Here is a 10705-nt window from a genome sequence, read left to right as displayed (position 1 = left end):
CGTTTTATTTCGTTTTATAACCTTGTCACGTCATGTCTTGTCTGTCTTGCCTTGTTTCATCGCGTGTCGTCTGATCTTATCTCAACTAAAGTCATCTCATCTCATCTCATCTGTTTCAATCTCCTCTCGTCTTACCTCAGTCGATCTCATCTCATTTCTTCTTATCTCATCTGATCTTTTCTCATCTTTTCTTATCATATCTATGTGCATCGGTGATATCTCATTTTACCCAAGCAACATACCTAAAATGCGCGCTCAATTGTGATCTGTGTGAATATATGGTATTTATGTATTTATTGTGTGATTCATTTGATTACAATTTAAGTATAATTTTATTGTTGTATCCAGTACATTTGCGTTGAGATATTGCCACGATAAACTTCGATAACTATGTCTATTACATACGGATGCGCATATATGAGAAATAAGACACATCCACATAGAATCACCACAAAAGTGCCATTATAAAGTGTTACTGTGGGGAAATTGTAGAGAGTTATTATGAAAACTCTAATATTGATATTGTAAGTAGACATACCTCGCTTTCACTGAGCTTCGCTTTAAAGTGACATTTTTGTCGATGAATGTATGATAGTTGAATATCTATGAGTGCAGGTTTGCATTATGCCCATGGTGCTATGATTCCTTACATCACCTCTTATATTTCCGGTACCTTGTTACTCGATTCTTCCGGGTTTCTCGCGCTTGTAGAAATTTTTTAGCGATTAAGTGTCGATAAAGTCGAGCTGCGGTCACTACATCAATTAACAGTTCTTCCTCCGTCGCGGCGGATGGAAGGTGAGACAAACCACCGTTTTACAACCAACATCATCTTTTCGTTGCACCACATTGTCACAATCACATTCGCTTTCATAGCCGCGTTCGCCTTGAGTGGTGTTGCTGCAACAATCCATATTGGACTGCGGCATTTCCGAAACATTCGAAAATTGTGAGAGCATATCCGAAATGTCTGTAAAACAATCCGACTGCGTTTGTTGTGGACTTGGATATTGGCGTTGTTGCGGATATTGATATGAGAGATTTACGGTATTACAGCAACATTCCTGTTTTGGTTGTCTACGCGCGGGCGTTCGTGTTCTCTCGCATGGTTGACTCGTGGGATAACGTTGGCGCTGCGAACTGCGACTTGAATGATCGTATGAACTTCTCGATCCATGACTTCTACCACGTCGCCTGTCATTCCGGCATGGACAACTACTTCTACATCCCATTACTCAACGGAGCGCAGTTGCATTCGAAAGTTTTTGTTGTTTTACGACTGATTTGTGGAAAAATTATAGATTTTTTTTAAACAAACAAAATTTTGAATTTATTTTTTTAATAGAAAACATGTATTAAGTAACTAAAAGAAAACAAACAAGTGAAATTTTGAATATAAAAACTCAGAGACACTTCATTGGTTTTGTTTTGCTCAAAGAGTGTCAAAAACCAAGTTCACCACAGTGTCGAAAAAACAGAAAACATTTTGTTTTACGCTACTTCAGATCAGTTAAAAAAAAATTAATTTTGGGTTCACCGCATTTTGAGTACTAATCGGCAATGTGGAATGGGCACACTAACCACCTTAGTAGGTTGTGAGGCCCGAGGGCTAGCCCGCTTGAGCAGGTTGGAGCAAACTTCAAGGGCTCCAACTTCCGGTGGTATCAGAATTAAGTCTCCGGTCAGACTTCGTAGCCGAAACTACTACCCATAGCCTCCACTGTGCTCTGGGCTGGTGATGAAGGGTTATTACACGCACACGCAAATCACACATGAAACTAAACTTAGTTCTCGATTAATGGTGATCACACCGCTAACATCCAAGCTTCCATCAGTCCAGCTGCTAATCCCTATACCAACCAGATCCCTAATGTCCTAGTATATCATGCAATAACACGCATCCAGTCCTCGATCCGCGCTCTCACTAAAACACCCCGACCCACCAGATAGGTGACTCTGATGTAAAAATGCATTCAGAGACCCATGCCCTGAAAGTAGAAAACCCAGACTCAGAGAGAATCTGAAGTCTGTATTACCATCAACACACCTAACGCATCGGATGTACTTGTAAGTCACTCGACGGACAACATCTGGTGTGTTTAATGTGGGTACCTGCTGACGACAGCCTTACTCCACGGCGCTCAAAAGCACAGCGGATCAAAATAATGCGTTGATCAGTGCCCTGAGAATGCTAAGCATTTTCAGTACCAATTGGTAGTGTGGCATAGACACACTAACCACGTTGGTCGGGTTCGAGGCCCATCTAAAACCTCTGCCGTGCTTTGGGTCCGGCACCCGGTTGCAATGCAACTCCACATTCAACTGACAAGGTCAGTTCTTCCCGCATTTGGGTTTTAACCACAACCACCACGAATCTCCACAAAGGGCCAAACCCAATGAGCAGATTAGAGTTATATCCAAGGGCTACTGCTCCCCGTGGTACCAGAATTAAGTCTCCGGTCAGACCTCGTAGCAGAAGCTACTACCAGTTGAGCTTCCATACAGCTCTGAACTGGTAGCCAGGATATTAGTCGCCTCTTACGACAGGCATGCCTTACCACGGATATATTCGGTTTCCCCCCCTACCCGCAGGGGGAACTCGACGGACAGACGGACATGGCTAAATTGACACAGACTAAGAAAAAAAAATTTTTTTACTCACTTTTTTCGTTGCATATTAGGAGTGTCTTCAAAGCGCCAAATACATATATATTTTGTGAAAGTTTTGTGCGCTTACTGCTGGCGACGACCGCTTCCATCATCGGCCCGACAAACAGGCAGTTCGTAAGTTATATTCCGGATTTCGACTTCACGACCACAAGGACAACACAACTGAGATGGATTATTTGCAGTGCGAGGTATCTTTCGTGCTTTACTACTAGGAGAAGAAGTCTCAACACTTCGTTGACATTCGACTTTACTAGACGGCGCAGGCGCACATTGGCTTTGTTTTTGTTGTGTTTGTATAGCGCTGTCCTTCAGGTTCGCTGCAATTGGGGGCACCGATGCTTTACTGCGCTCGCAACAACAATTATCTGCGCGCTGTGGTGGTGAGCAACAGGCGGCACTTGTGCCGGGCTTACAAGTGGAGGGATGGGCTTTTTGCTCAGCCGGGTAATGAAGGCTCTTACTCTTGCTCTTACTTCGTTCCCTGTTTTGTGTGCCCCTTTTTTCCCTTTTTCGTTGCTTGCACTGACAACATTTTCGGCCTTTGCCACGCGACAGTTTATACGAGCGCAATAAGCATTTGGCGATTTGTTCTTGGTCTGCGCTTGCGCATTGACACGCGCAACAGGGATTGGGTGTATAAAGATGTTGTAGTCCGTTGGCTTTTGGCGCCTCCTGGCGGCAGCAAGGACAAAACGCTATCGGCGGAATTTCTACCTCTTTGGACTTGCACTTAACTCTCGTACAACCACAATTGGGACATTGCGCACAACAGCAGGGATAGATTTGGCAGCAAAAGTCGCACTGTACGTAGCAAATGCCGCTGGTGGAGAGCGTAAATTCGGGATAAGTGGGACAACACTCTGGATAGCAATAGTAGCAAGGATCATTAGTTTTCGCTCTGCGGCTTCTATGGTGGCGTCTTCTGCTGTTGCAACAGCTGGTTTTGGCACAGGCCGCTCTGCAGCGAGGTCGACTTTCTCCGCTGCCCATCGGATTTGATCATGACACGAAATGTTGACTGCTTGCGCCGATCGGTGGCGGATGGAGTGTAGTACAAATAATTTTTTTTTTAATTTAAAACATTAATTTTGAGGAGACACACACGTTTAAAATTTTCAACAATTACTTCCAAAAAATATTGAAAATATTTTGACAGCACTTTTTCGAGTGAATTGGAAATCTTGAGGTTGAGTTTAATGTAATACATGGCGAACAGTTTACAATAATTTTACCGGAGTATTCAAAACTGCAGTATTGTGAGCATTCAAGTAAATTTCATTTGCTGAGTAAGCGAATGTGTGCTGTTGTAGCATATCCTTAGGCGCAATTGTTATTCGAATTATTCTATTTGAGTTGGTTGGCTCTCAGTTAAAAGAATTTTTTCATGCGCCACATTTTCGTATGTCCACACTTGTACCAGCAGCTAGTGGACCGTAACAATCGTTTGGCTTACGACAGTGCGAACAATACTCTTCGCTATTCGGAAACATTTTGCCACAGCCCGCACAGGTAACTTGCGGTCCGGCGGAGTTTTTACACATACAAATCTTTCTGATGTTGTCCCTAGTTTGTGACACATTTTCTTGAGCTCGATATCTCTCGCTATCTCTTGCTTGATCTTTACCAATGCAACATCCCATCACTTGGCTGAAAATTTTGAAAGTTTAAAACAATTTTATTTTGAAAAAAAACAGTAACAAATTTTTCAAAAGGATATTGAAGAAGACAATAAGACAGTTAAAAAAAATGAAGTTTGAAGGAGAGTAAAAGGGTATAAAAGATCTACTAGACTTGTTTCAAACTCATGCTCTGACTAAAGAAGTTAAAAATGGAACAGAAAGGTAGATCGGAAGTATACAAAGATCTTACTGGCGTTCATTAGAAAGAACTGTAAGAACATAATTGAAGTACCCGAAAGGGGCTGACAGATCGAGAAGGTTGCAGGAAATGTTAAAAGCAAGGCACCAAGAAAATAATGGAGTGTCCTTTATGTACTTGTTGCTCACTATCATGGCAAAGCATCAAAAACTTGGTGGCCATACAGTTTGAGACACTGAATAAGGTGTCTTTAGATACACACAGAGTATGTAAAAATTCGTGCCAAGTGCAGATGTCCTGAAGGATGATTATTGCGTGGTCTACCAGACTAATCTAACTTAACCTATACATCACGTGGCTCATTAATAGACTAACCAAACCTAACTTAAACTTCGTTTCAAAATAAAGCAGTGAAAGCTCATAAATTCGTTCACAGTTTACTTAGTGCAATGTCAATTTCCTTATTCAATAAGGAGTATACTCTAAAAAATATATCTAACTATAACCGGCTTCATATGCGAGCCGGATAAGCCTAAGTAATGGCGACATGCAGAAAGTCCAAAGTAGTAGACATGAGAGAGACGCTGGAACACCTCCTAAAGCAGGTGGCAAACTTTTTTTTTAAATTTAAAAAAATTTGTAAAAATATTATTTACTTTATTCCTAACCAATAGCATAAAACTAACATAAAATACTTCACAGAAGAAGAGAATACGAGTGGCTCTCGCAACTTCACACCGAACGGTATCGACATCGGCATGCCGAAAAATACAGGGTTGTTATTAAGTTTCTAATAAACTTCGTAATTTATTGGCAATTGCAAAAACGGATAAATATTTTTGATGAAAATGCGTATGTCTCAAAAATATTTCGTGCTGAGCTTCTTCGTATTGCATTTTCTTTGCGTGCTTTTTCCTGCTCACATACATATAACAGCAATAATTTCAGTCGTTATATGACCTACAAGATCGGGTATCTTCGTCATTTTCGTCGGCACATGGACATGCGCGTATCGGTATAACCAACTGCGCGTAGGTGGTTGTTCTTTGTGAGCGTTGGATGGTCGTGCAAGAGCGCCGTCGTCTCTGTTGCCTTGAAGATTTACGGCGGCCAGCGCTTGAGCAGCGGCAACGTTCCCCAACACAGATGTCTGTGCGTGGTTGTTCCTCAGTGTCATATGAGCAATACCCCGCCGAACGTTGTGGCTTTCGCGGCATAGATCGCTGTGGCATTTCGTAATCAGGCATTTGGTAAGCGCCGCAATCGAAAATGCCGGAATTTTCACTGCGCGACTGCCAATTCGATTGTGTGCTTTGGCAGCTGCTACCCGATCGTACTGAACGTCTGCCACCACCCCGACCCCGACTGCACGCACATCCCATTGCTCTTGTTCACGCCGCGTGCGCGCGCATGGCGCGTTAGCAGTTTGGCGTGTTGAAATTTTGAATTTTCAAATTTTTTGATTTTTTTGCAGAAACTAATAAGATTATAATTATTTTTTGTTTAAATGAGATCTTAAGTGCACGAAAAGGTAAACATTTTCACGATTTGTTTTTATTTTCACAAAACACTACAAATGACAGGCAAAAGACAGCAACAAACAACATATTCAAAAACGAATCATAATTAAAAATATTGTAGAAAATTTTAAGTCATGGCCACGCTGCGTCTGTGCGCTTAAAAGTATGCCATAACTGCCGGCATAGCATACCTTTTGGCGCAATAATTTTTTGACATATCTCTCTTAGAATCGGCTAAACGACTGTCGACGTTCGAAACACTAAACACTTGTGCGCGTTAACATGCGCCCGGCTTCGGATAGCTACAGCAAGCTGAATAGGAGTATGGCATCGGTTGACAACAGCACGGGCATTCCTGACCATAACACGGCGGCGCCTCGTAACAACAGGCTGGTGTCTCGAAACAACACGGTGTTGGTGGGCAACAGCACGGCGGTGCTTCGTAGCAACCTAACGGTATTGGCTCTGCTTGTTTCATGGACTCACAGCAGGGATATCTAGGCATACAAAATGGCGGCTGTTCGCAGCAGCAGCAGCAGCCTTGCTGACTCTGCTTGCCACTCATTTGTTGTTGTAGACGTTTTTGCAACGCGATTTGTAGCTCTGCGCGTTTTTGCAAGCGCTCAGCCAATTCCTCTGCGAGCTCTCGTCGCTTCGTATCCTCATCGCGTTCTCGTGCCATGGCGTGTACCATTTCTTCGGTGCACTTGCAGCATTTGGTCAGCGGCACGCCTTTAGTTTTCTTGCAGTTGCATGGCGTTTGACAATCTGCTTCTTTACTGCTGCTTGCAGCTTCTTCACTGTTTCTACGTTTTCTCTGTGGCGTCTTTGGTTCACTAACGTTTAGTTCGCTGTCAGTTCGTTTGACACGTTTGCGACTCTGCGCCGCCGCTGTATGCTTTTCGTTGACGTCGGCGCGTTTCGGCTGCGCCTTCTTTCGTTGAAAGCAACAACAAGGCTGCCGTTTGCTCGAGTCTACCTCCGAATCCGTTGATTTATTTGGCTCTTGATCCATATCTTCGGCTTCGGCTGCCACCATTCTTCTATTTCTAGGTTTGCATTCGCAGCCACGTTTACCACCGGAAGGTGTACGGCTGCGTGCGCTTGCGTCTTCTGGTTTCGTCGACTGTCTTCTTGGTTGTCGTGAAGCTGCCATTGCATCCTGCTGTTGCCATTTTTCGTACGTTTCCCTGCGCTGCTGCGTTTCTCTTAACCTCGACGCTTGTTCGCCTTCAATGCTCCTTCGTCGCCTCCTGTTGTCGTCCTCATTTTTCGGTTTTCTATGTGGTACCGTATCATGCGTTTCTATTTCGCTTTCTTTAATTTTTCGTTTACATTCACAGCATTTGCAACCGAGCGCATGAGTTTGATCCCGTCGGAACGTTTTTTCACTTCTGGGTTCTTCACTTAGCCTTCTCTGCGGTCTTGCTCTCACTTCTTCGTCAAATTGTCGATTGGGTTGTGCTTTAGTTGGTTTAGTTGGCATTGGTTTGAGTTCTTCACTTGATTCTGCCACTAAATTCGTATTCTTCATTAGCACTTCCGCTTCGTGCAGAAAATCTGTTGTAGTCGCCTTCTCACATGTGCAGCACCGATTCCTCTGTGCCGAGCTCGCTTGTGAGTTACGTTTATTCGACGGCGAAGTTGGTTTGTCGAATTGATCTCTCTGCGTGCTTATCACGTCTGTTTGCACTTCTAATTCGATGTTTTCCAATGAAATTATATTTTCATCTGAGTCCGATTCTAAGTCTTTATCTCTCGTCATTTTCTTTTTACACGCACAGCATTTGCAGCTTTTTGCGTGTTTTTGTTCGTGGCTTACTGCTGCACTGCCTTCTGATCTTCTGCGTTCTCTTGGTGCTGCTTCTACATAGTCGATCTCTTCATCTTCGCTCAACTCGTCCTCCCTCATTTTGGACTGCATTTTTTCTTCTATGACTAATTCTTCTTTTACTACCCTTTTGTGTTTCACTATTTCCACTTCTTCCTCCTCCTCTACATCAGCATCTGTCACCTCATCAGCTTCGTAATCTTCGTCATCTTCTATCATCTGACCTCGTGTTGCCGCCTCTTCTGTTGCATGCGTTTGCTTACACGCACAATATTTGCATGATGCGCTCTTTCCTCCCGCTCTTTCACGCTCTTTACAACAGTATTCGCGTATTGCATTGGCTATCGCTTCAGCTTCGGTCAGTCCTCCCATACGCGTATCTCTCACGTTCTCACAACACAGCACACATTGGCAACCGCCATTGCAACGATCGATGTGTTGAAGCCCATTTCTACGCTCTATTTCGATTGGCGCCGGTGTAGTTCCGCCACTGCCTCCAACCACGTCTCCACAAATACAAGCGCAGTTGCAGCAAATGGTTGGCGTTGTTGTATTGTCTGCACATTGTCTCTTTGTACGAGTACCTCTTGTCGCCTGATTCTTCTCTCTATACATTCGCTCCACTTCGTCCAGTTGTTCCTCGGCTGTTAGTGGATCCAAGCTGTATTGGCAGTCGGTAAACACGTTGTTGCGTACGCACATGCCATTTGCGCCCATACTGGGTATCCTTGTGAGTACATATTTGTTTGGGTGGTTACAGAGCTCAGCATGATAACTTTGACCGTTTCTTTTACTATTATTAGATATACAAGAGCATTGCTTTAGATTCGAACGACTCTTACCGGCTCCCATCGTTTCAGAAAGCGGCTTCAGTAGTATGACATCGAGGTGGCGCACAGATCACAGTTCAAAGACTACGTTTCGTTTAGACAGCGCAGTGTGGTACGCTAATTTTGTCGATTTTTTTGTACAAGAATTTTGAGAAATTTAATTATACAAACAAAACATGCCGAAGACAATAATAAATTTTACATTTTTTTTATAAACACGAAAATTTTTGACTGTTTCGACTTGAAAATACTTTATGATATTAAGCTGTTGACACACTTTTGATCGCAAGCTTGAAAACTGGAGATATTGTTTATAAAAAGATAAGAGTGAAATTATTGTTAATGAGCCTCGACACCTTTAGTTTAGAAACTCTCTAATTTCTATCAATAGAATTGTTTCCACATTTCTGATGGCAAGTCCGCCCTAAGAAAGCTTTGGACTGTTCAAGCATTCAACTGTTCCTGTAAAATGTGATGAGTGCATTTTTAGGTATCAGAACTTCTTCTATGGCATACTTAAAATCTGTTGGGATCTGTTCAAAAGGTTGAGAGACTGCGGATCTGTGACTGTTCTAATGTGGCCGAAATTTTCGTTGGAAAAGAGAGCTTCTTCACGGTTGCATCGAAGTTATCAAATAAGTGTCATCTATCGAGGGCTCTCCATCAATCCTACAGGCCAACAGACCACTGTATCTATCGTCTTTCAAGCAGATGTGGTTGTTTTCAAGGTAGCCATAGATATACTGCTCCGGAGGGCTTGAAACAAGTCAAGGAGTGCAAGACCTCATTAGTAACGGCTTTATTCTTTTTTTCGATAATAGGCTTGTATAGTTGCCCGGCCATAGCGGAATCGCCGGAAACTACAAAGCCGATGAGATTGCTAGGAAGGGCACACTTTCGCCAATTTCATATGATTGGAAGCGAGTCGATTGTCCGATTTCTTCTTTCACTCTTACGTTGGGCCTATGGATCTCTAGCAAGCTTGGCAAGCGCTGTTTAACTACCAGAACTTGTTCGACTGTGATCTTTTTCATCCAAAGTGAACGATAAGAGGTCCTCCGAACTACTTGCGCTTAGTTAAGCCAGATTTTGTGCGACTGCGAGATCCTTCTGGTTTAAAGTAGACCGTAAGAGATCCTGCGGACTTTTTGCACTTAGTAAAGTCAAACTCGCCGGTATTCTAGGTGTTCTGACTGGACACTGCCCAATAGGCTTACAGTCGGTACGACTCATTATTTTGACGGAGGCTCTTTGGCAAAGTTGTATGGAAAAAGACGAGATGGAATCATCTCATCATTTTCACCTTTATTGCCTGGCTTTGGTCAGGCTGAGATTGAAATATCTTGTGAGAACTTAGTGAAGTGGCTGGGATTGACATCAACCGCCTTAATAAATTTGTGGTAAGCTCAAAAGGCTTCGTCGATCTATGAGATGATGCACTATAAGGTGGTTTTTGGTACACAAAAGACTTTTGTCAAAGGATATTTATCTCTCCAAGTGAGATTAATTAATTTTTGATCAACTTTACGACCCAACCTCACGTTTCAATTTCAATTTTATCAAAAAAGGAAAACATTTAAATGGCCCGGCAATCTAAAGTTTTTATCTGATAAACCGTTTGAGAATTACACACTTTTATGTTGCCGCCTAAGAGTATGCCAAGCGCGTGAAAGAAACATGTGTTCCACTTACGTTAATCAAATATTTGTAAGTAAATTTAGGTAACAAAATTTCGCGAGTATCTCAGTTTTATTTCTTCTTTTCGTTTAACAAGTTTTTCCTGCAATTCATCACCGCCTGCTGCCGTCAGCGTCGTGTAAGCTTAAAATTTGTACAATTAATTTCAACAAATTTAAAACTTTCGAAATGCCTGTCATTTGGCGCTTTTGTTGTTATGCTTTCCTTGTACTCTCCTCTCCTTAACGATAACCTTGCTTGCGCTACTACACCGATTTAAGGGTGAAGCCAACAAAAGCCGTAAAAACGGGCAGATATAATTTTAAGCTGCCTAAACGAGTAAACTTTTTAATTTAAAT

The 10705-nt window shown here is 42.7% G+C and overlaps 1 protein-coding gene across 1 annotated transcript; it reads right to left on the bottom strand.

Annotated features, from left to right (window-relative positions):
- Window positions 1-277: 277 nt before the first annotated feature.
- Window positions 278-3921, bottom strand: LOC126752884 (keratin-associated protein 9-1-like). Its single transcript, XM_050463901.1, has 3 exons — window positions 2663-3921; window positions 539-1279; window positions 278-475 (listed from the first exon to the last, which is right to left on the bottom strand). Exon 1 carries the CDS (start codon window positions 3658-3660, stop codon window positions 2734-2736), a length of 927 nt encoding a protein of 308 aa, XP_050319858.1. The 5' UTR covers window positions 3661-3921; the 3' UTR covers window positions 278-475; window positions 539-1279; window positions 2663-2733.
- Window positions 3922-10705: the final 6784 nt, after the last annotated feature.

Source organism: Bactrocera neohumeralis, chromosome 3, assembly GCF_024586455.1.
Source record: "Bactrocera neohumeralis isolate Rockhampton chromosome 3, APGP_CSIRO_Bneo_wtdbg2-racon-allhic-juicebox.fasta_v2, whole genome shotgun sequence".
NCBI classification, from domain to species: Eukaryota; Metazoa; Arthropoda; class Insecta; order Diptera; family Tephritidae; genus Bactrocera; species Bactrocera neohumeralis.
Note: the sequence above shows the minus strand (reverse complement) of the source record. Positions and strands in the feature narration are given on the sequence as shown.

Excerpts from the sequence above, each read along its gene's own strand:
- LOC126752884 (XM_050463901.1), bottom strand. The coding sequence starts at position 3,660 with ATGGGCAGCGGAGAAAGTCGACCTCGCTGCAGAGCGGCCTGTGCCAAA.